Genomic DNA, 24,219 nt, shown 5'->3' on the forward strand with positions numbered 1-24,219 from the left:
GAGTGTGTGCGCTCTACTGGGTGAGCGGTATCCTGACTTTCTTGGCTCATTTTCAGTTGAAGTTTTGTCTTAATTTAACTTTTTCAACATCCTGGATGAACTTATTCTGCTGCAAATTATTTTGGTCTTGTTTTTCTCTGCTTCCTCCATCTTTGCTCAGTCTCTTAGATACCCAGTCAACTTTCTCTTCTACTTTCCTTGTTCCCAACCCAGAACTAATTCTTATTCCAGAGATTGAGCGATCTTATCACAAATTACATTAGATAAGACAGAAACATTCAGTACTTTGGTTCAATTTTTTGATGATCAATCATTGGCATTTTTCTGAAAGCTACTGGTAAAAGCTGACTGCCACTGTGTGTTCTTTTCAGCCTCTTTCTTTGAACCAGGTTGGAGGCAAGAACTGGGCGGCCCTGAGCTTTGAAAACAGTTCTGATCTATCAGCCCAGGTTGTTTAAAAATAAAGGTTTGTTATTTGGTACTGGATATTTTTATACTTATCATTATCTTACACATGTAGCTTTTTTTTTTTTTTTTTAATTTCCACCAGTGTTATTGCTGTGGCTCAGTGCTTGCACAATGAACCCACATGTGCTCACTTCCAGGTGTCTAAATCTTTATTCTTACTGGTCCTGACATTTGATCTGTGCACTCTTTTCTGCTGTTGGAATCATTTTTCTCTCTTCTGTGAATGACTGATTTATATTACCTTTTTATTTTATTTTATTAGTGATTTAGTAATGATCAGTTTGTGGGAGAAGATTGTAGAACAAGAAAGGTACAATTCCATATAATTCCCACCAGAGTTTTATATCCCATTCCCTACATTGGAAGGTTCCCTGTAATCTTTATGGGGAACAGAAAGTGGAAGGTCTGGCTTCTTTAATTGCTTCTCTGCTGTACATGGGTGTTGGCAGGTCAGTCCATACTCCCAGCCTGTTTCTGTCTTTCCCTAGTGGGGCAGGACTGCGGGGAGGTGGGGTTCCAGGACTCATTGGTGAATTGTTCTGCCCAGGTTGGCATCATGGTAGCATCTGCACCTTGGTGGCTGAAAAGCATTAAGTTAAAAAAGCAGAACAAATTGTTTATTAATCAGAAACCTAAAGGTAAGAATAGAGCAGATGAGGTTTGGGGTCTTCATGTTGGAAGAAGCCTGATAAATGTTTTCTCATACATTTTATAATTTGATAATTTAATTACAAATATTTTTTTGCTTCAGGCTACTTTCTGGAAATATTATTTCTGTTATTCTATGTGCCTGTGCTGCTATTATCCAGAAACACTTCACTGAACTTTTCCTGTAGGACATTTTGTTCTATTTGCTGTTATTTTATTTTCCAGGGAAAAAGATAAACAGCCTAAACAGATACCCATCTCTTATTGTTGCTTTTAAGAATAATATTTAGCAGCTAGTGAATATTCTGCGAGTGACTTTCTCAGAAAGGCTGTATTAAGTAAATAAGCAACAGATATTCAGGGAGACTGATGGATGAAGGGATTTAAAAGAAGCCAGCCACACATCAGACCAAAACTTTTTTTCTTTGATTTCAGTAAATAGTGCTCATCTTGTTTAGACAGGCTTTATCAAAAGCAGTGTTAGCATTTCATACCAAACATTTTTATAAAGCTCATGAGAGCTAGAACTAACAGATTTTGAAGTGCTTGGCTCACAGTTAATTAGCTTTTTGATGCATATTTGATTTGTTTGCAAATGATGTTACAGTGTACCCTGTGTTTTGAAGAATGATAGCTTCATGTCTTCTAGTTAGTCACCTTTTACAATAATTCTTGACTTGCTTTTGCCATTGAGTTATTAGTAGGACAGGAAGTAAGAAAAGCTGCAGCCTGTTCTCACACCAGTGCCACATGGCCATTGTGGACCGTGGTGGTGCACTTAGCCTCTGCCCACCAAGGACTGGGCCAGCTTGGCCTGCCTCCCAGGGTGCTGCAGCTGAGCAGGGCAGAGTGAACAGGGGCAGTTCGGATCTCTGACCTCTTCAACGAGTCCTGGATCCTCACCTCCCCAGAGTACTTTTCCCATCAGGAAAAGATAGAAACAGGCAGGGGGTGTGGGTTAACCTGTCAACATCTATGTCCAGCAGAGAAGCAACTACAGAAGCCAGACCTTCCACCGTCTGCTCCCCATAAAGAAGTTTTGTCCCTACTCCCTCAGGGATAAAGAACAGGGAGCCCTCAGTGGAGGGGATGGGATATGGAACTCTGGTGGTCTCCAGAGAATTGTGTCCCTGCTATCTCACAATCCTGTCAGTTACTATTTAATAACAAGCAGCAAAGTTGTCTGCCTGTAGCAGATGCTTAGTGCCGTGCTCATAGTCCTCAGTGCTCTGCCTGTTTTGATCAGTGCCTCCCATTTCTGCGCGTACTGTCCTGATGTCTGCCTGTCAGTAATTAAGATTTTAGACTTTCTCTCAGTTGTTGAAGTCTTGAGTGTCATTTGTTGTATCCAAACCGGTATTAGATTTATGGGATCTGGCCTCAAGTTAGGGAGGAAATACACCTAGGATTTTAGTGGGGTCTAAGCTAACCTTGAGCTTTACTGCATTTGCTTGTTAGGTGATTCTAATAAAGGTTGCTATATAGAGACAGTTAAGTGTGCTTTAGTTGATAAATAATTTTTGTCAGTATATTTCTTGGTCAACTGTAAACAGTGTTTCTTTTAAAGATTATTAAGGAGTGATAATAATGCTGATGCTGTCAAAAGAGACTAAGAGATGTAACTTGCTTTCTTTTGTGTAGTTAATTAGTTGAGTAAAGGATTGAGGTTTATGAAGTGTAGGGGGCTGGAGAGAAGGGTGTTCATTATTATTTATTACTAAACCTAAGTAATAAATATTTGGTTAGAAACAATTTGGTGCCTTCTTGAGACCTTTCTACTAGATTGCTGAGCTCAATAGTTCTAAATCTAATCACAGAGGACTGTTAAACACTTTTATTTTGAGATATCTAGCTGTCCCTAACTTTCAGACATGTGTATACGTGTACTCAGTCCCCGAGGCCCTAGCCTCTATCTAGTATCTGTAATTTTGCTAGAGAAAGCACCATCTGAAGTTGAAGTACATAGTCCCATGTTAGGAACGGTCTCACCAGATCAGATAGTTGTGGTTGGGGGGTTGACATCCCCGGCTTGGCATGTCTGAGTACAATCTGAAGCAAAGAGACCGTGGCCGCCTAATGTGGCCTGGTGACTGTGGCTGCACTGATTCAGCTGAGATCAGCAGAGGCATTAGAACAGGCTGAGGGATTGAGAGGGGAGGCATCAAGAAATACAGGCCAAGTCCCAGAGGTCCCAGGACTGGGTGAAATACAGATTTTAAAGAGAACAGGGAAGGTTTCTAGTAGTCTCGGGATTTTAAAAAAGGCAATTATAACTATATCCAACCCAGTTGGGAGCTTGTTTTTCTTTGAAAATCCCATGGTTGGGATTTATCTTACTATACTTGACCTCACCATACTTTGTCATTTAATCATGTCTACTGAAAACAATATCTTAGTGTCAGGACCAGATGATCCTGATCCATCTTGTCTAAGGTTGTAGGTAACATTATTTTAAAAAAAAATACAAAGAAAACGCATTTTGCACTGCTTAAACAATTGAAGCCCAAGGTCTGAATTCAGTCAGTTTACAGATTTGATTCGTGCTTGTGCTAGCACTACTTAACATCTTGGCAAGTACCTGAAACTACCCACTACAGCATGCGGGTTAAATTGTTCTTATGTACACTTAGATGTTGATATTTTATTCAGTCATTAAAAGTACTTTTCTTCAAAATTTTAAGTACATGTGAAAATACACATATTACATAATGTAGATAAAAGCAGTACTTACAACTATATATAACACCCCCCCTTTATAAATCGTATGTTTCCCTTTACAAAAGCACACAAATCCACTGCAAAGGAAGCTTGCATGAATAAATAAACAAAATCTTAAAAGAAATAAAGGTTTCATGGTAAAGAATTTAGTTCATTTTTGTTTAATTTTATAAATTTTCTATCATGAGTTTATTAACATAAAATAAAATGCACCCAAATAATGATTTTAAAGATACGGGGTTGTCAGAAAAGTCATGACACATTTTTTGCATAGAAAAAAATGACAACACAGTTCTTTGAGACAGACTTAAGTTGTATTTCTGCCTTTGTCATTTAAGAGCTATCTGAACATAGCATCTCATAGTGGTCTCACCATTGGTATGATGAGTCTTGCGGCATATAATTATACCCATAGTGTATCTTCTATGGGAGTGATTGTTGGTACTGAGCTTCTGTTTGCTGGTGAGTGATAGTTGGTGACTGGCCTGATTACAGATAATCTGCTTTATACAGTTGACAATTAAAGAAACAGGTATACAGAAAGTTGGTTTAATGTGTAGATATTAGAAATGTGTGTCAGTTCTAATCTTACAATCTTGAAGTATTATTTGTTTCTAGTTTATGCCAATGTCTAAAGAGAACTGGAGGTGGACAGAGATAGATTGTATCCCGAGAAGGGGCTTTTCAAGCTGACTGTTCCCAAATATGTTATAAAGTTTTTAATGTCTGATTTGTGTATAATGATGAGGACTGGGTAGAAGAAATAATTAAAAGTTTATATTGTTACATTTACACTCGTGTGTGTGTGTGTGTGTGTGTGTGTGTGTGTGTGTGTATATATATATATACATTTGAAAACATGATTTGATATTTTATATGGTATGTCCATTGATAATGTAACTCCAAATAGTTGTTTTCTGAGTGACTTGAAAAATAGAGAATAAAGTGTAGGCTGGTCAGCTCTGATAGTTTATTCTAAATAGTTTAGATTTTACACCTGTGATAGCATTTTTTTTCCTGTTTGCCAGTAAAGATATGAGGGAATGTAGTATCCTGATTTTATCCTGTTTGTTTAGTGCTTATCATTCTGCTTAGTATCTCTTAGTGCCTATTCTATTTCCAGCTGTCTAAACATTGTCACACATTCCTGTCAGAAATGTGACTTGAGCTCAGGTTCAAGAATTGTAGTGTCTAGTCCCTCATTGGTTTTTACTTCCTTAACAAAGATTTGAAGTAGCATCACTATATTTCAGCTATAAATCCTCTGGGGATTACTGTCATCTCCTGATACACACTCTGTGATTATTTAATTTGGTGGTACATTTAACTTGAGAAGTGGACTTTACACTGGAGGGTATGGCCTATGTTTTCTTTTTTTTTTTTAATTTTTTAAATCTTTACTTACTTTTAATAGAGAGAGACATTGTGAGGGGAGGGGGAAATAGGGTGGAAAAGAGACAGACATCTGCAGCCCTGCTTTACCACTCATGAAGCTTTCCCCCTGCAGGTGGGGACCAGCTTGAACCTGGATCCTTGCGCACTGTAATGTGTGCGCTCAACCAGGTGCGCCACCGCCTGGCTCCCTGGCCCTATGTTTTCATCTTTTGAAAAAAAAAAAACAATTAAAAAAAATTTTTAAACCTTTATTTGTTGGATAGAGACATTCAGAAATTGAGAGGGAAGGGGGTGATAGAGAGGGAGAGAGACAGAGAGACCCCTGCAGCCCTGCTTCACCATTTGTGAAGCTTTCCCCCTGCAGGTAGGGACCAGAGGCTCGAACGTGGGTCCTTGCGCTCTGTAATGTGTGCGCTCAACCAGGTGCACCACCACCTGGCACCCTCCTCAATTCTTTTGGTGAAACGTGAGCTACTATCTATTTTCTGAACATTTCTTTTTTTTTTTAATATTTTATTTTATTTATTTATTCCCTTTTGTTGCCCTTGTTGTTTTATTGTTGTAGTTATTATTTTTGTTGTCATCATTGTTGGATAGGACAGAGAGAAATGGAGAGAGGAGGGGAAGACAGAGAGGAGGAGAGAAAGACAGACACCTGCAGACCTGCTTCACCGCCTGTGAAGCGACTCCCCTGCAGGTGGGGAGCCGGGGTTCGAACCGGGATCCTTGTGCCGGTCCTTGTGCTTTGCGCCACCTGCGCTGAACATTTCTTAATACATTTCATTTGAGAAAGCAGAATCAAATCTTCTTATAAATATTGATTCCATTGGTACTGTAAAATGAACAGTATAAAAGAATACATTTTTATGCCAGTAGCTTTACATATCGATCAAGGTATCTCATGTATAAACCAGTATGTTACTTACTTCTTTGACAGCTTTTTTGTGAAATATGCGTTAAAATATCTTACTGGGTCTGTTATGAAATATGATTACTACCTTACCTGTGATCATATTAAGCTTAGAGTTGAAGTACTTGCTTAGTTTGAAAAATGATCCTTGGAATTTCCCAAAAGTTTTCCTGTGATCACTTTCTGAAAAATCAAAACTAGACAGAATTACTTTTAAATTAGAGAAATGAGAACTTTTCAGTGGCTAAACTTTTAAATAATATTTTAACTGTGTTGATTATTTTCTGTTATCAATAGAAGGAATTTCTTTATAGGCTACAAAGAAAGGAAAACATTTAATTTTTTTTCCTTCAAGGTCATACAATAAAGTGGGTCTCACTGAGCTGTGAATTTATAGGTGTGGTTATGGGAAAGATTAAAGGTGTCTTTACCTTAAGAACCTTCTTCAGTGTTTTATTTTCAAGAGATCATTCACATTAGTTCCAAAAATGCTATGAAGATTTTTTTTGTTATCTTTTGGAATTATTTTCACATTGAATAGATCTTTTATTTTTGAATAATTTTGTAACATCTTATGTTTGTCATTTGGTAAATGTGGAATCAGTGAGTTACGTAGATCTTCCAAATATTTACATATATTGTGCAAAACTTAAAGTCTTACAGTAGTTAGTATTACTGTCTTGCCGTCAGAAATGTAGCACTGTTAGACTAGTGGCATTTCAGAGTTCATTTTGTCATTGGTAACAAATTGTTTCAGACCTTTAACCATTTGGTTTTGAGTACAAACAATCTGCCGGATACTTAAGTCAGTACAAGCATAGTTGTCAGTCACTTCAAGGAGGAAATGGTGTTTTTGAAGAGGGGAAGCGACTAGTTTATCCCACAATCTAATGATAGTTTTCTTCCAGCAGCAATCACACTTCCCACATGCAACAAAGTGTCTTATCTGAACTTTGCTATTTGAAACTCAGAATACTAACACAGTAGATACGGTAGATATTTAAGGATTGTGTTATAAGGAAACTTTCAGGTTCCATCCTCCCCCAAGGACATTCTTACTTACACAGCTTTTATTTTTTTAGCTGCACTGTGCAGGTGTGAAAAACACAATGTAAACGTGTAGCTTGGTGTTGCTGCACTGATTTCTGCTAAGGCACTGGCAGCTTTACCTGCTGCTGCTGCTGGTGCTGCTACTACTACTACTTACTATCTGTGAATCTAAGCAACATGAGAACTAGTTCCTAAACTACTGTGGGAGTGGCTTTGACTGTTTTCTCTGTGTACTGTACTGTGAGAGCTTCTGTTCTAGACTTTGTAAAGATGCTGTGCTGGCACGGAATGGTGGAACGCACACACACGCATTAATGGTCTAGGGAGTAGTGTACACAAAGGGGACAGCACACACAGACGCACTAATGGTCTAGGGAGTAGTGTACACGAATGGGACAGCGCACACAGTTGTATTAATGGTCTAGGGCGTAGTGTACACGAAGGGGACAGCGCACACAGACGCATTAATGGTCTAGGGAGTAGTGTACACGAAGGGGACAGCGCACACAGGCGCGTTGATGGCCTAGGGAGTAGTGTACACGAAGGGGACAGCGCACACAGGCGCATTGATGGCCTAGGGAGTAGTGTACACGAAGGGGACAGCGCACACAGGCGCATTGATGGCCTAGGGAGTAGTGTACACGAAGGGGACAGCGCACACAGACGCATTAATGGCCTAGGGAGTAGTGTACACGAAGGGGACAGCGCACACAGACGCATTAATGGCCTAGGGAGTAGTGTACACGAAGGGGACAGCGCACACAGACGCATTAATGGCCTAGGGAGTAGTGTACACGAAGGGGACAGCGCACACAGACGCATTAATGGCCTAGGGAGTAGTGTACACGAAGGGGACAGCGCACACAGACGCATTAATGGCCTAGGGAGTAGTGTACACGAAGGGGACAGCGCACACAGACGCATTAATGGTCTAGGGAGTAGTGTACATGAAGGGGACTCCTGTCACACATCGTAGTATGGGTTGTTATTCTAGGGAAACATAAAAAGGAAAGTGTCATTATTACAACAAAAATATTTGGGAGCACAGGAGAAAAATGGATGATTCTTTGATTTGATGGGCCTAGGGAAATGGGGAAGTTTCTAAATTCTCATGTAAATTCTAAGTTCTCATGTAAATTTTCATGCTTTCTTTTCTTTCCTTTTCCTCTCTTTATTTTCTTTCTTTCTTTTTTTTTTTTTTTAAGGTCTGTCTTTATTGTGGTTTCTTCAGATTGAGTCAGGGAGGCAATGAGGCAGTGAAAATAAGGGCAGGTGTTGGGGGAGGGTGACATGGAAGGGGAGAAAAGTGTTATAGTTAAGATATGAGCTAAAGGGGGCCAGGCGGTAGCATAGTGAGTTAAGTGCACATGGTGCAAACAAAGCTCAAGGACCTGCAAAAAGATCCCAGTTTGAGCCCCTGGCTCCCCACCTGCTGGGGGTCGCTTCACAAGCTGTGTAGCAGGTCTGCAGGTGTCTATTTTTCTCTCGCCCTTTGTCTTCCCCTCCTCTCTCGATTTGTCTGTCCTATCCATCAACAATAACAACAATAGGAACAACAACAATAAACAACAAGGGCAACAAAAGGGGGAAATAGCCTCCGGGAGCAGTGGATTCGTAGAGCAGGCACTGAGCCCAGCAATAACCCTGGAGGCAAAAAACAAACAAACAAATTGAACTAAGGTTGGGTCCAAACTGACATATACTTCACTGCATTATATGATGGATTTTCTAAGCATTTTGCATGTGTTAATTTATAATTTTCCAAAGGGTATTATCAATAATATTCAGCAATAGACAGTAATATTCTTTTTTTTTATATCTGGAAAGTAAGGCACTGACAGGTTAAATCAGTTGAGATAAAAGAGTTAGGAAGCAGAGTAGCAAAAGGCATTCTACCAAAGACAAGAGCGGTGCTGCTGAATTTAGTCCTATTCCTGTGCCATCCCTTAAGTAGTACTACCTATCAGGATATCTTTCCCTATCAGATTTTTAAAGAAGATTTTAGCTTTTAGAGCAGTTTTTAGACTCACAGCAAAAAATGAACAAAAAGGACAGCCCCATAAACTTTTGTTAGCAGAACACAGCCTCCACTCTGGTGTTCTCAGCACAGTGATGCATTTCTTACCACTTACAAGCCGCTGCTGATTACGTGATTCACGTTAGCGTCCATTCTTTTCTTTTTTTAGAGACGAGATTTAAGACTTTATTTAAATGACTCCACTTTCCATTTCCACGAGATGACTCTCACTAGATGCTCATGGACATTATAAAGTCATTAAAGTTGCATAATGGACTTAAAGAAATAGTAAACCAAGGCTTATTAAATAATTTTTAAAAGATCTAAAAATCCAATGGAATACAAAAGCATTTGGGATTCATTCTTGATTTTATATGTTAATGTAAGTTTGACAAGTGTAAAATGACATGTATTTGATTGTAGTTGTCACTGCCCTAAACCCTGTCTTCTGCATCTCTGTGTCTCTGTCAGACTCCAAATTCAAGCCACCACAACACTTATCTGTCCCCATAGTTTTGTTCACTTTAGTGCACTTTAGTATTGAAATCATATTACATGCAGTTCTTTTGGATTTGCAACTTTTGGTTATTAATAGGGTTTTCAGGTGATTTTACGACTGTTGATAGCACATTTGCTTTTAGTATCAAATACTATTCCATTCTGTGCATGAATCACAGTTTATTTTAATTTATTGAATGGCACCTTGATTGCTTCTAAATTTGCTAGTTCTGAATGAAAATTGGGGAACATTTAATATTTGTTATATTTATAAATTATACTTTTTACGAAAATGTGATTCTTTCCCTGTCTTATACAGTTTTGTCAGCCTGGTGGATGGCAGCTGTCCAGAGAAAGGAAGCAGCCAGCGTTCTTTGTGGTGGTCCTGACAGATATTGACTCAGATCGACATTACTGTTCATGTCTGACCTTCTATGAAGCAGAGATCAATCTCCAGGTATGATGACTTTTCTGTCCAAAGTATAGTCAAAGGGACAACAAGATAGCACTTACTTTACTATCAGGAGAGAGAGCAAGAAGTCACTGTCTGTATTTAGCTGTTCTATTAAAAGAGAATCTAGCATTTTTTTAGGTATGTCATTTTTTTCCTGTTAGAACTACAATTTCTGTTTGAATTTTGTGGGCTAATTTTATTTTATTACTTTAAATATTAAAAAATATATTAGACCAGATCACTGCTCATCTCTGACACATGCTCCCACAACAGACTCCCAGAACCTCCTGCGCACCTCCTGCATGCATATCCTGTGTCCTGCCACTGAGATGTCTCCCACCAACCCACTAAGATACCACTTTATTGTCAGGAGAGGAAGCAAGAAGTTACTTCTGAATTTAGCTGTTCTATTTAAAGGGCATTGATAATAATATGCGTATTTCTAAAATCATCTGTATGCAAACATAGTAGACAACCTAAAAGAAAAGGCCGCATTGTTAGACTTAATACAACCTTTTAAGACTGAAACAGGAAGAATTTAATAACCTGAATAGGCCAATCGCAGTGCAGCAACTGAATCACTGAGCAAGTGTCCCCAGCAACAAAAGCCAGCATCTAGTTAGCTTTCCTAATAAATTCTACATAATTAACCAAGAATCAGTCAACCTCTCCTGTTCAAAAAATTTTTTTAACTTAAATTACTTTAGATAGAGACTGGGAGAAATTGAGAGGAAAGGAAGTTAAATAGAGGAAGAGAGAGAGAGAGAGAGAGAGAGAGAGAGAGGCACCTGCAGCCTTGCTTCACCACTTGTGAAGCTTCTACAGGTGAGGACCAGGGGCTTGAACCTGGGTCCCGGGGCATGGTAATGTGTGTGTTCAACCAGGTATGCCACCATCCAGCCTCTGTTCAAAATTGTCAACACAATATTGAAGTGGGGTAGGATATTCTCAAGCATGTTCCAGTAGAGCAGTAGCACTCTGCTCCCCTAGCAGAATAAGACGGTAAAAATAGGCAGATATCCCTGGGGAACACCAATGGGAAAACTCCTCAGCAAATTCTTGGCAGATTTAATGTGACGACACATGAAAAGAATAATCTGTCTGACCAAGTGGCATTCATGGGAGGGAAGAAGAGATAGTCTACCATAAGCAGCTAGTGTGCGCACCACATACACAACAGCAGAGCAAGGCTGTGACCTTGACCGTGTGGGGTCAGTGGGGTCAGGGGGTAGCACAGGTCTCCCTCCCTTACTGTGACAGTGACCGTGTAGGGTCTCAGTGGGGTCAGGGGGTAGCACAGTCTCCTTTCCTTACTGTGACAGTGAGCCATGTAGGGTCAGTGGGGTCAGGGGGTAGCACAGGCTCCCTCCCTTACTGTGACAGTGACCGTGTAGGGTCAGTGGGGTAAGGGGGTAGCACAGGCTCCCTCCCTTACTGTGACAGTGAGCTGTGTAGGGTCATTGGGGTCAGGGGGTAGCACAGTCTCCCTCCCTCCCTTACTGTGACAGTGAGCCGTGTAGGGTCAGTGGGGTCAGGGGGTAGCACAGGCTCCCTCCCTTACTGTGACAGTGAGCCGTGTAGGGTCTCAGTGGGGTCAGGGGGTAGCACAGTCTCCCTTCCTTACTGTGACAGTGAGCTGTATAGGGTCATTGGGGTCAGGGGGTAGCACAGTCTCCCTCCCTTACTGTGACAGTGAGCCGTGTAGGGTCTCAGTGGGGTCAGGGGGTAGCACAGTCTCCCTCCCTTACTGTGACAGTGACCGTGTAGGGTCAGTGGGGTCAGGGGGTAGCACAGTCTCCCTCCCTTACTGTGACAGTGAGCCGTGTAGGGTCAGTGGGGTCAGGGGGTAGCACAGGCCTCCCTCCCTTACTGTGACAGTGACCGTGTAGGGTCAGTGGGGTCAGGGGGTAGCACAGGCTCCCTCCCTTACTGTGACAGTGACCGTGTAGGGTCAGTGGGGTCAGGGGGTAGCACAGCCTCCCTCCCTTACTGTGACCATGACTGTGTAGGGTCAGTGGGGTCAGGGGGTAGCACAGGTCTCCCTTACTGTGACAGTGAGCTGTGTAGGGTCAGTGGGGTCAGGGGGGTAGCACAGTCTCCCTCACTTACTGTGACAGTGAGCCGTGTAGGGTCAGTGGGGTCAGGGGGTAGCACAGTCTCCCTCCCTTACTGTGACAGTGAGCCGTGTAGGGTCAGTGGGGTCAGGGGGTAGCACAGGCTCCCTCCCTTACTGTGACAGTGACCGTGTAGGGTCAGTGGGGTCAGGGGGTAGCACAGCCTCCCTCCCTTACTGTGACCATGACTGTGTAGGGTCAGTGGGGTCAGGGGGTAGCACAGGTCTCCCTTACTGTGACAGTGAGCTGTGTAGGGTCAGTGGGGTCAGGGGGGTAGCACAGTCTCCCTCCCTTACTGTGACAGTGACCGTGTAGGGTCAGTGGGGTCAGGGGGTAGCACAGTCTCCCTCCCTTACTGTGACAGTGAGCCGTTTAGGGTCTCAGTGGGGTCAGGGGGGTAGCACAGTCTCCCTCCCTTACTGTGACAGTGAGCTGTGTAGGGTCAGTGGGGTCAGGGGGGTAGCACAGGCTCCCTCCCTTACTGTGACAGTGACTGTGTAGGGTCAGTGGGGTCAGGGGGTAGCACAGTCTCCCTCCCTTACTGTGACAGTGACTGTGTAGGGTCAGTGGGGTCAGGGGGGTAGCACAGTCTCCCTCCCTTACTGTGACAGTGACTGTGTAGGGTCAGTGGGGTCAGGGGGTAGCACAGTCTCCCTCCCTTACTGTGACAGTGACTGTGTAGGGTCAGTGGGGTCAGGGGGTAGCACAGTCTCCCTCCCTTACTGTGACAGTGACTGTGTAGGGTCAGTGGGGTCAGGGGGGTAGCACAGTCTCCCTCCCTTACTGTGACAGTGACCGTGTAGGGTCAGTGGGGTCAGGGGGGTAGCACAGTCTCCCTCCCTTACTGTGACCATGACTGTGTAGGGTCAGTGGGGTCAGGGGGTAGCACAGCCTCCCTTATGCTTCCTCAAAGGAAGTTTCCCATCCAGAAGTATCTTCCCAGTCTCTGCTGACTTCTATATTGTAGGGTTCTTTCTTGGAGTCTGTCAAGGCACCGCCTGTGTTCCCCTGCTGTGGAATCTGTCCACCTGGATCCACGAACAGCTCTGTGCAGTGCAGACTGCCCTCCTCTCAGCTTAGCTTAGCTTCCAGGAGAGGCAGGTGCTTCCTTTGGACTCTCTCTGCCTGGTCCCACCTTTCTGAGATTGTGAGGGTATTCTTTTACTCACTGATACAGCCCTCCCCCGCTTTATCTGTCACGTGGTCACACTTCTTACTCTGGCCGTTTCTCTGGGTGCCATGTGATTATCCTCCTTCTTCCATGTGATTATCCACACTTCTTACTCTGGCCGTTTCACTGGGTGCCATGTGATTATCCTCCTGCCCCACACACCCTTTGTTTACCAGGAAGCATTCGACAGACTTCCCTGTCCTGTGTAAGCTGTGTGCTCACGTCTCTACAGGGGGCTTCCCTTGGGCTGCTGCTGGGTGCCTCCCCCTTGTCTCTCTGCCACCTGGGTCACCCTGCCGTGTGTCCTGCTCCCAGCACCAGCTTGCCACCTTCTCACCTCGCTTGTCACCCAGCGCGTGCAGTACTTACTGTGGGTCTCACTGTGTCTCTGTGCTGCTCTCTGGTGTGCATGAACTCTTTAGCCTCAGCCTACTGTGGGCGTCTCTCAGTGGGGTTTCTTTCTGACCAATTGTTAGTTTTCCCTTTTGGAAGTAAAGCAGTGAGCCTTCTCTGACATCACTTTGATGACATCCTGATTTTCATTACTTTAATGCATAAACTAGCCCAGATTGGACTAGTGGACCTGCATTCATTTGATTTAGGTCCTGTCTTCTTTTAAAGCCTTTTTATTTTCTGTTATGGAAAGCTGGTTAAGGGATTCTTACTCCTTTCCTGCCTCAGTCTTAAGATCATTCGTTTCTCCAGTATATCCTGACTCCCTTCAGTAGAATCAGAATCTGGCAGCTGAGGAAATGGTTCAGGTGGTAGAAGGGAGAGAGAACACGAAGTGGGACATGGACTGGGCGTGGTGTGTCGCACCAAAGCAAAAGACTGGGGAAGGAGGAAGGAAGGGATGAAGAAAACTTGGGGAACTTCGTCTGTAGAGCATTAACCTCCTCAATAAGAGAGAGAGAGAGAGAGAGAGAGAGAGAGAGATCAGGTGAGGTGGGGCTAGGGGTTGAAGGCATAACAGTTGTGCAGAGAGACTCTCGTGAGGCTCCACAGTCCTAGCTATAACCCCTCCCCCCCCATAAGCCAGAGGTGAACAGTGCTCTGCTAAAACAAACATAAATAATCTTAAAAAAAAATCAAAATCTAGGTTCTTACATATTACAAATAAAACAGTTATTTTTCTTTTTGTCTCAGATAGTCTCCTATTTGCTATTTCAAGTGGGGCAAGATTATAAATCATTGTTTTACTGTCAGCTTTAGCATATGAATTTTCCCAAGATTCTGAAAATGTAGGTAAGTTCTAACGTTTCTGACTATATTTAATTGTTCTTAGGGTGGTAGGTACTAACCAGAATTGTATCACTGCTTCTCTGTACATTTACCAGAAAATTAATGCCTTTTAGAATTAGTCAAGAAATTGGTACAAATGAAGATGAAGTTGGAAAGTCAGTAGTAAACCCAGAGAGATGGGACAGGGGGTTTAGTGGGTTGGATGCAGAATGCATGCCAGGCTCTGGGTATGTTCCGGCATGCCCCTTCCCCCAGCGACGTGACCGTGTCTCCCAGAGCTGGAGCCTCACACGGATGAGAGCTCATCATTGCTATCCTGGTTCTTATCTAAAGAGAGAGAGTAGTATCAGCTTACCCTGTTGCCATGGAACTCCCCTCCCATGTGGTGTTGGGGTGGGACCCTGGGCCCTGCACATAGCAGAGTGCGTGCCCTACCCAGCGAGTCGTGTTCACTGTCCAAATCTTTAAGTATTACTAAGACCCAGAGCAAGTGCCTCTCCAGGCTGTCACTGTGGACAGTTAGCTATGCCCATCTTGTTTGTTTGAGATAGGGAAAGACAGAAAGAGGGAGAGACGCCACAGCGCTGCCCACCATCCTCGGACGTCCTTCGTGCTGTCCGTGGTGCCCCCGTGCGACGCTGAGCTTGAACCTGGGGTTTGGCTACAGCGTGAGCTACCTCCTGGTCTACGTCCATTTTTAAAAATGTGTTTTGCTTTTATTTTTGGATTATATCCAGTTCAAAAATAGATGTTTCAATTCCCATTTGGTGTGAATTACTTTATGTACTATGACACATTATTTGGAAGAGTGAATAAGGGGAACCTAAGGACACAGAGAATCCAAAGGTCAGTTGTGCAATTTAAGAAATGTTGAGTCTGACCTTCCCAAGGTACAGTGACACTACCAGTGAGCACGGCAAGACTTTATGACATTCCCCAAGGTTGTTGAAGTCAGGCGGTGTGATGGTAGACTGTAAGTGGTCAGTAAAAGAGACCCCAAGGTTGTTGAAATCAGGCGGTGTGATGGTAGACTGTTAGTGGTCAGTCAAAGAGACCCCAAGGTTGTTGAAGTCAGGCGGTGTGATGGTAGACTGTAAGTGGTCAGTAAAAGAGACCCCAAGGTTGTTGAAATCAGGCGGTGTGATGGTAGACTGTTAGTGGTCAGTCAAAGAGACCCCAAGGTTGTTGAAGTCAGGCGGTGTGATGGTAGACTGTAAGTGGTCAGTAAAAGAGACCCCAAGGTTGTTGAAATCAGGCGGTGTGATGGTAGACTGTTAGTGGTCAGTCAAAGAGACCCCAAGGTTGTTGAAGTCAGGCGGTGTGATGGTAGACTGTAAGTGGTCAGTAAAATAGGATAGATATGATGCTGCTTTTTTTTTTTTTTACAGCCTATCTAAAAATACAATAGATCTGTCTAAATTTTTAAATATTTACTCAGTTCTGTTGTTTTACTTATTTATTTTTCCCTTTTGTTTTCCTTGTTGTTTTTCATTGTTGTTGTAGTTATTATTATTGTCGTTATTGTTGGATAGGGCAGAGAGAAATGGAGAGAGGAAGGGAAGACAGAGAGGGGGAGAGAAAGACAGACACCTGCAGACCTGCTTCATCGCCTGTGAAGCCACCCCCCTGCAGGTGGGGAGCCGGGGGCTTGAACCAGGATCCTTAGGCCGGTCCTTGCGCTTCACACCACCTGCGCTTAACCCGCTGCACCACCGCCCGACTCCTTCAATTCTGTTTTTTTTTTTAAGTGCTTCAATGTACTTATAAATGTATTTATGATCAAGGATGATGCTTTTTTCAAAGAAAGGAGATAAGGAGAAATGAAGGAGAGTGCTTGGGGAAATAAGAGCAGTAGACGGAGATAATTAGAAAACACCAAATACGCTTCGGTTGACTTAAAGTATAGTGTGAGTGTGAACACATTGCAGTGCCAAGTCAGTCAAGAGTTCCTAAGTGACGAGTGGGCGCGCATGATGAAACACACGAGGTAGAGTTCACAGCACTCAGTGGACAGTGGAAACAGCTAAGAGTTAAGAGTCAGAGAAAAGAGGTGGTCCAGGCAAGCAGTTTATGGACAAGAAAGGAAATTTAAATATTTGTTTTACATAAATGGCTTATTCAGGTAATCTGCTAAAAGTTTTACATTTCATTTTATTCAGTATTATTTGATTCACATGTAGTTTATTCCCACTTGGTAAGTTTAAAAAAAGTAAATGCTCATTATAAAATACAACAATTAATTCCAAATTACTGAGCAATTTGTCTGGAAGCATGAGTAGTAAAAATAAAATAGACTCTGATCTCTTTCCTTTTTTCTTGTGGTGCTGGGACTTTGTGCTCATACAGTTCTGCCATTACCAGCTGGCCTTTTTCATTCTTTTTAAAATTTATTTCAGAGGGAGAGGAAGACAGAAAAAGAGTAGAGGGAGAGATATTGCATCACTGCTCCACCAGGAGAGAGCAGGAGAGGAGAGGGAGAGGGAGAGGAGAAGGAGGAGAGAGAGAGGAGGAGGAGAGGGAGAGGGAGAGGAGAGAGAGAGGAGAAGGAGGAGAGAGAGAGGAGAGGGAGAGGAGAGGGAGAGGGAGAGGAGAAGGAGGAGAGAGAGGGAGAGGAGGAGGAGAGGGAGAGGAGAAGGAGAGGGAGAGGGAGAGGAGGAGGAGAGGGAGAGGAGAAGGAGAGGGAGAGGGAGAGGAGAAGGAGGAGAGGGAGAGGAGAGAGAGAGGAGAAGGAGGAGAGGGAGAGGAGAGAGAGAGGAGAAGGAGGAGAGGGAGAGGGAGAGGAGAAGGAGGAGAGAGAGGGAGAGGAGGAGGAGAGGGAGAGGGAGAAGGAGAGAGAGTGAGAGGAGAGAGAGAGGGAGAGGAGAGGGAGAGGGAGAGGGAGAGGAGAGGGAGAGGGAGAGGAGAGGGAGAGGGAGAGGAGAAGGAGGAGAGGAAGAGGAGAGAGAGAGGGAGGGGAGAGGGAGAGGGAGAGGAGAGGGAGAGGGAGAGGAGAAGGAGGAGAGGGAGAGGAGAGAGAGAGGGAGAGGAGGAGGAGAGGGAGAGGGAGAGGGAGAGGAGAAGGAGGAGAGGGAGAGGAGAGAGAGAGGGAGAGGAGGAGGAGAGGGAGAGGGAGAAGGAGAGGGAGTGAGAGTGAGAGGAGAGGGAGAGGAGAAGGAGGAGAGGGAGAGGAGAGGGAGATGGAGAGGGAGAGGAGAAGGAGGAGAAGGAGGAGAGGGAGAGGGAGAGGGAGTGGGAGAGGGAGAGGGAGAGGAGAAGGAGGAGAGGGAGAGGGAGAGGAGAAGGAGGAGGAGGAGAGGGAGAGGAGAAGGAGGAGAGGGAGAGGAGAAGGAGGAGAGGGAGAGGAGAAGGAGGAGAAGGAGAGGGAGAGGGAGAGGGAGAGGAGAAGGAGGAGAGGGAGAGGGAGAGGAGAAGGAGGAGAAGGAGGAGAGGGAGAGGAGAAGGAGGAGAGGGAGAGGGAGAGGGAGAGGAGAAGGAGGAGAAGGAGGAGAGGGAGAGGAGAAGGAGGAGAGGGAGAGGAGAAGGAGGAGAGGGAGAGGAGAGGGAGAAGAGAGGGAGAGGAGAGGGAGAGAGAGAGGGAGAGGGAGAGGAGAGGGAGAGGAGAGGGAGAGGAGAGGGAGATGGAGAGGGAGAGGGAGGAGAGGGAGAGGGAGAGGGAGAGAGGGGAGGGGAGGGGAGGCACTGCATCACTGCTCCACCAGGAGAGAGGAGAGGGAGAGGGAGAGGAGAAGGAGAGGGAGAGGGAAGGGGGAGGGAGAAGGAGAGGGAGAGGAGAGGAGAGGGAGAGGGAGAGAGGGGAGAGGAAGCACTGCATCTCTGCTCCACCATATTTGCCCGCATTTGCTGCTTCCCCCTGTGCCATGGTGCTCCCACGTGGAAGCAGGACTCAAACCCAAGGCGTCCCCCAGTTCCCGGATCCTCATCTCTTGATGGGAAAACCTAGAGCAGGGAGGACATCACAGAAAACATTTGACAGATTTCACTGAAGAACAAACTAATAATTTTTCTTTGTTTCTCTTTATTTACCCCTCATTACTAAACTATATACATTATAGAAAATGAAGAAGTTACTGTGACAAACTTTAGAGAGCAAGATAGTTTGATACATTTTCTCTGATTAGTAAGGGTTTTAGAAACTTAAACTCTCTAGAGAGATAATTAGCAGGTTCATACAAAGTGATCATGTGCAACAACACTTAATCTCCTCTCGAGCACTTATTTTCCCTCCTGTCATATAAAGAGCATTGTCGTGGGAGTCTGGGTCTTTTCAAACGACTCTGTATAGATTTAGCACTGAGTGAGTGAGTACTCAGTAACGTCACACTGATTTCTTAGCTTCAAACTCTATTCTTGTTGTTGTTGGATCCATGGACTGTCTTGATTCACTCTCTAAAACTGACTTACTACTTATATTCTGTTTCTATCTTCTTGCATCCTCAAGTATCAAGGTCACTGGGATAGCCACCTCTTCTGGTATAACAAGTGTTGTAGCATGTTACCATTCAGATTAGAACTGAAATGAAAACAAACAGCTACGTTGCAGCTAATGCTTATATCCTTCACACCATCAGGCAAGGAGCTAAGGTTTCTTTCATTAATTGACTCAAGCCACAGATTATATGTAGACAAATGCTTACAATGGGAAAGTTTAAAGCCTCACTGATAGGCTTAAATTCTACATTTTCTCTCTGTATGAACTTGAGTGGAGTTGTCCAGAAATGGAGAACACTGACATAGTTAGGTCTCTAGCTTAGCAGAGAAATGCTCTATGAATGATACTACATGGGAGAAAACAGATTGTCTGGGAGGCGGGCGGTAGCACAACGGGTTAAGCGCATGTGGCTCAAAGGACAAGGACCGGTGTAAGGGTCCTGGTTCAAGCCCCTAGCTCCCCACTTGCAGGGGAGTCGCTTCACAGGGGAGTCGCTTCACAGGTCTGCAGGTGTCTATGTCTTTCTCTCCCCCTCTCTGTCTTACCCTCCTCTCTCCATCTCTCTTATCCTATCCAACAACGATGACATCAACAACAACAATAACTACAATAACAATAAAAAACAAGGGCAACAAAAGAGGAAATAAAAATATATATTTTAAAAAAGAGATTGTCTAACATATTTTTGAAGTGAAGTGAAAGATATTTATAATAAAAAGTGATATGAATAAAAATGATATTACTTTTACTTAAGTCTGATTTACATTCTATTTGACCTTTATTCTTTCTTATTAGTAACTATTCCATTTGCCAAATATTTAGTTGCGGAATTGCTTTAAAAAATGACCTATGTAGTGTATTTTGTGTTTCGTTCAAAGTAGGCCAATCCACATATATTTGAAATGGTTGCTTACTCAAACTGACTTCTAATGGGACTCTAGGGCATTTCACACAAGCTCATAAAAATGCAGATAACTGTCTTTCAGGAATTTTTGTCATTCTTTTGTTTTATCAAGTTTGTTAGTAATCTGTGAATAATATGATTCATTAAGTGTTGAAGTCTTTGGTAAATTCATATTCATCACATTCTTTTTATTTCTAAGATTTCCAAAACCACCCAACCTAATTTTAGTTTTTGCTTTGTAACAAATGGAACTCTTTTGATAGCATATGAACCATATCACAATATAAATGGTATAGCAATAGTTCCCTTTGGATATATACATTCCATAGTTATATTTCATTGTACTAGAAAATACATGAACTTCAAATGAGGCAGTAAAGACTACTTTAAAATTTTTTTCCCCTTTATTGGGGAATTAATGTTTTACTCTCGACAGTAAATACAATAGTTTGTACATGCATAACATTTCTCAGTTTTCCACATAACAATACAACCCCCACTAGGTCCTCTGTCATCCTTTTCCAGGACCTGTATTCTGCCCCCACCCACCCCAGAGTCTTTTACTTTGGTGCAATACGCCAACTCCAGTCCAGGTTCTGCTTGTGTTTTCTCTTCTGATCTTGTTTTTCAACTTCTGCCTGAGACTGAGATCATCCCATATTCATCCTTCTGTTTCTGACTTATTTCACTTAACAGGATTTCTTCAAGCTCCATCCAAGATGGGTTGAAAACGGTGAAGTCACCACTTTTAATAGCTGAGTAGTATTCCATTGTGTATATAGATCACAACTTGCTCAGCCACTCATCTGCTGTTGGACACCTGGGTTGCTTCCAGGTTTTAGCTATTAAGAATTGTGCCAATCATGTTGAGTGAAATAAGTCAGAAACAGAAGGATGAATATGGGATGCTCTCAGTCTCAGGCCGAAGTTGAAAAACAAGATCAGAAAAGAAAACACAAGTAGAACCTGAAATGGAATTGGCGTATCGCACCAAAGTAAAAGACTCTGGGGTGGGTGGGTGGATGGGTGGGGAGAATACAGGTCCAAGAAAGATGACAGAGGACCTATTGGGGGTTGTATTGTTCTATGGGAAACTGGGGGATGTTATGCATGTACAAACTATTGCACTTACTGTTGAATGTAAAACATTAATTCCCCAATAAAAAAATAAAATAAATGAAAAAAATTGTGCTGCTATGAACATGGGTATACACAGATCTTTTTGGGTGGATGTAAATACTACTCTTTGTCTCCATGAATAGGGGAAATCATTTCGCTTGGTAAAGTATCTGGAAAGCTATTCAAATAAAATTCATTTCTATATGCATGTAGAGAATAAATATTTTAGTATCAACTATGTTCCTTGCTTAGAAGGTGAGAAATTACCACTGAACAAAGCAGACAGAAATCTTGTCTTCACTAAGCATGGTCTAGAGTATGAAATAGAATCATAAAAAAGGCTAAGTGAAATTGATCCTATGATGAATGACCATAAATACAGCAAAGGAGAGGAATTGGGGACTGTTGGGGCATTGCAGTTTCCAGGTAAGTTGCCATTAAAAACTTAACAAAAGTCACCTGAGTGAAGACCTAAGGGTGGTGAAGCGTTAGCCATTTGGACTTCTGGGCAGAACTGCCCAGGAAACTAATTAGCAGAGAGTGTGGTGAAGACCCTTAGCTGAGAGCACGCCAAACCTGTTGAAGCAGCAGCAAGTAAGCAAAGACAGACTGAAAGTCAGCGGGGATGGAGAGGCTGGGGAAGTGAACTAGGGAAACAGTGATGGTGGGTCATAGTAGTGTGGTAACCGTGGAAATAGTGAGAAATCACCAGGTTTTTTTTTCTTTTTTTAAAGTTTGAATACAGGATATAAAGGAGAGAAGAAAGGGGACTCGAGTTTTTATTGAGTGGAAGGATATAATTTCTGTTCCTTGAGGTAGGGACTGCATCAGAAATGCTTAGGGAGAATGGAACTGTATTGGAGGAGATACCTGTCAAAGTGGACATGTGGAGCCTGCAGTTTTGTCTGTATTTTGGGGGGAGGGAGAGATGTGGCATATGTTGATGAACTGTCCCGGAAATTAAGATGAAGAGAGAAATCAGTAAGGAAAGGCTTCAGGAAACAAGACGCTAAGCTGGGCATTTGATTAATAGGAGGGAAAGTAAATTGGAAAGTAAATCAGGGAAAATGTTCTAGCATCTTAAAATATTAAGAAATCAAACCAGTTCCCTTGCCATACCCCCATTTTCGCAGTGCACCAGACAGTAGTATCTTGGAATAGTGAATGTAGATGAGACACTTTCTTTCATTTTTTTTTAATTTATAAAAAGGAAACATTGACAAAACCATAGGATAAGAGGGGTACAACTTCTCACAAATTCCCACCACCAGAACTCCGTATCCCATCCCCTCCCCTGATAGCTTTCCTATTCTTTATCCCTCTGGGAGTATGGACCCAGGGTCACTGTGGGGAGCAGAAGGTGGAAGGTCTGGCTTCTGTAATTGCTTCCCCGCTGAACATGGATGTTGACAGGTGGATCCGTACTCCCAGCCTGTCTCTCTCTTTCCCTAGTGGGGCAGGGCTCTGGGGAAGCGGAGCTCCAGGACACATTGGTGGGGTTGTCTGTCCAGGGAAGTCTGGTTGGCATCCTGCTAGCATCTGGAACCTGGTGGCTGAAAAGAGAGTTAACAAACAAAGCCAAACAAATTGTTGACCAATCATGAACCTAAAGGCTGGAATAGTGCAGATGAAGAGTTGGGGGGGGGGGATCCATTTTGTAGATAGCTAGTAGGCATATTTTAGTTATATTCCAAAGGCCCTGTGGCTATATTAGTGTTTTTTTTTTTTTCTTTTTGCCCCTGAGCCTGAAATGTGATATGCAGGTGGATCCAAGTTATTGTCTGGGGAGATGATGTCATGGCTGGAAAAGGGACAGAAAGCTGGATCAGGGAAGAGAGTAGCTCCCTAATATGGGAAAGGGGTATAAATATTGTTGACTCTAAACCCCATCGATTTGATTTTGGTCTGGGGCCCATAGGTTCGCTTAGGAGCCTGTGTGCCCTCTGCATCCCTGAAGAGACACTTTCTGACTCTTGGTATACTAACCACTGTTTACTGGCTGAAAGTTTGTGGTTTTTATTTTATAGGTAAAATATACAGGACTTATGATTTGTTATTTAACATTATATTGAGTGTACAATTAAGTGGCACTGTGTACAAAAGTATCGTAAAAAAAATAAGCACTGCTGCTTTAAAGCAGAAGGAATGAGATATTTGGAATTTTCTGCCAAGAGAACTGAGCATTGTATAAGCCTTGCTATCTTAAATTACCAGCACTTTTATTGGAAAGATTGGAACAAGTAGAATCTGAGTAATAATATCTAGGCCTCCATTGCATTATGGGAAGTTTCAGTGCTGTGGTTTCATTCACTTTTTCTCTGTTCTCTGTCGATATCTTAAAATCAAACAAACAACCCCTGACTTCCCATTTTAATTAGTTTTATTTTTTTTCTTTATTGGGGGGATTAATGGTTGAGAGTCAACGGTAAGATACAGTAGTTTGTACGTGTGTAACATTTCTTAGTTTCCACATAACAGTTGAGCCCCTCCAGGCCCTTCATCATCGAGGACTGAACCCCCCCCCCCACCCAGTCTCTTATTTTGGTGCAGCACACCAAACCCAGTCCAAGTTCTGCTCTGTGTTTTCTTATTTTTCAACTCCTTTTTTTATTAGTAGTGATTTAATTATGATCGACAAAATTTTGGGGTAAGAGGGGTACAGTTCCCACCACCAGAGTGCCGTGCCCTTCCCTTCCATTGGAAGCTTCCCTAGTCTTTATCCCTCTGGGAGTATGAGTGTGCTGTTTTCTTAATTGTTTGGATTACTCCTTTAAATAACATTTTGATTTACCTTTAATTTGCTTTTAATTACTGATACCCCACACAGAAATCAAATAGATAAAATGAATGCTATATAAACCAAATTCTAGATATATTAAGCTTTGGAAAGCTTAAGGAGCTTACAAAAATAAAGTAGTGGGAGTCGGGCAGTAGCTCAGTGGGTTAAGTGCATGTGGTGCAAAGCGTGAGGACCGGTGTAAGGATCCCGGTTCGAGCCCCCGGCTCCCCACCCGCAGGAGGGTCACTTCACAGGTGGTGAAGCAGGTCTGCAGGTGTCTGTCTTTCTCTCCCCCTCTGTCTT

General features: G+C 43.1%; 1 protein-coding gene across 6 annotated transcripts in view; it reads left to right on the forward strand.

The window, feature by feature from the left end:
• Window positions 1–24,219, forward strand: part of SBF2 (SET binding factor 2) — a 277,867-nt gene that overhangs the window by 75,808 nt on the left and 177,840 nt on the right. For all 6 annotated transcript variants that reach the window (XM_060177188.1, XM_060177191.1, XM_060177192.1 and 3 more), the window contains one exon: window positions 10,024–10,161. In XM_060177188.1, the coding sequence (XP_060033171.1) occupies window positions 10,024–10,161 (138 nt within the window). The remainder of the gene's footprint in view (window positions 1–10,023; window positions 10,162–24,219) is intronic.

Source organism: Erinaceus europaeus, chromosome 17, assembly GCF_950295315.1.
Source record: "Erinaceus europaeus chromosome 17, mEriEur2.1, whole genome shotgun sequence".
Classification (NCBI taxonomy): domain Eukaryota; kingdom Metazoa; phylum Chordata; class Mammalia; order Eulipotyphla; family Erinaceidae; genus Erinaceus; species Erinaceus europaeus.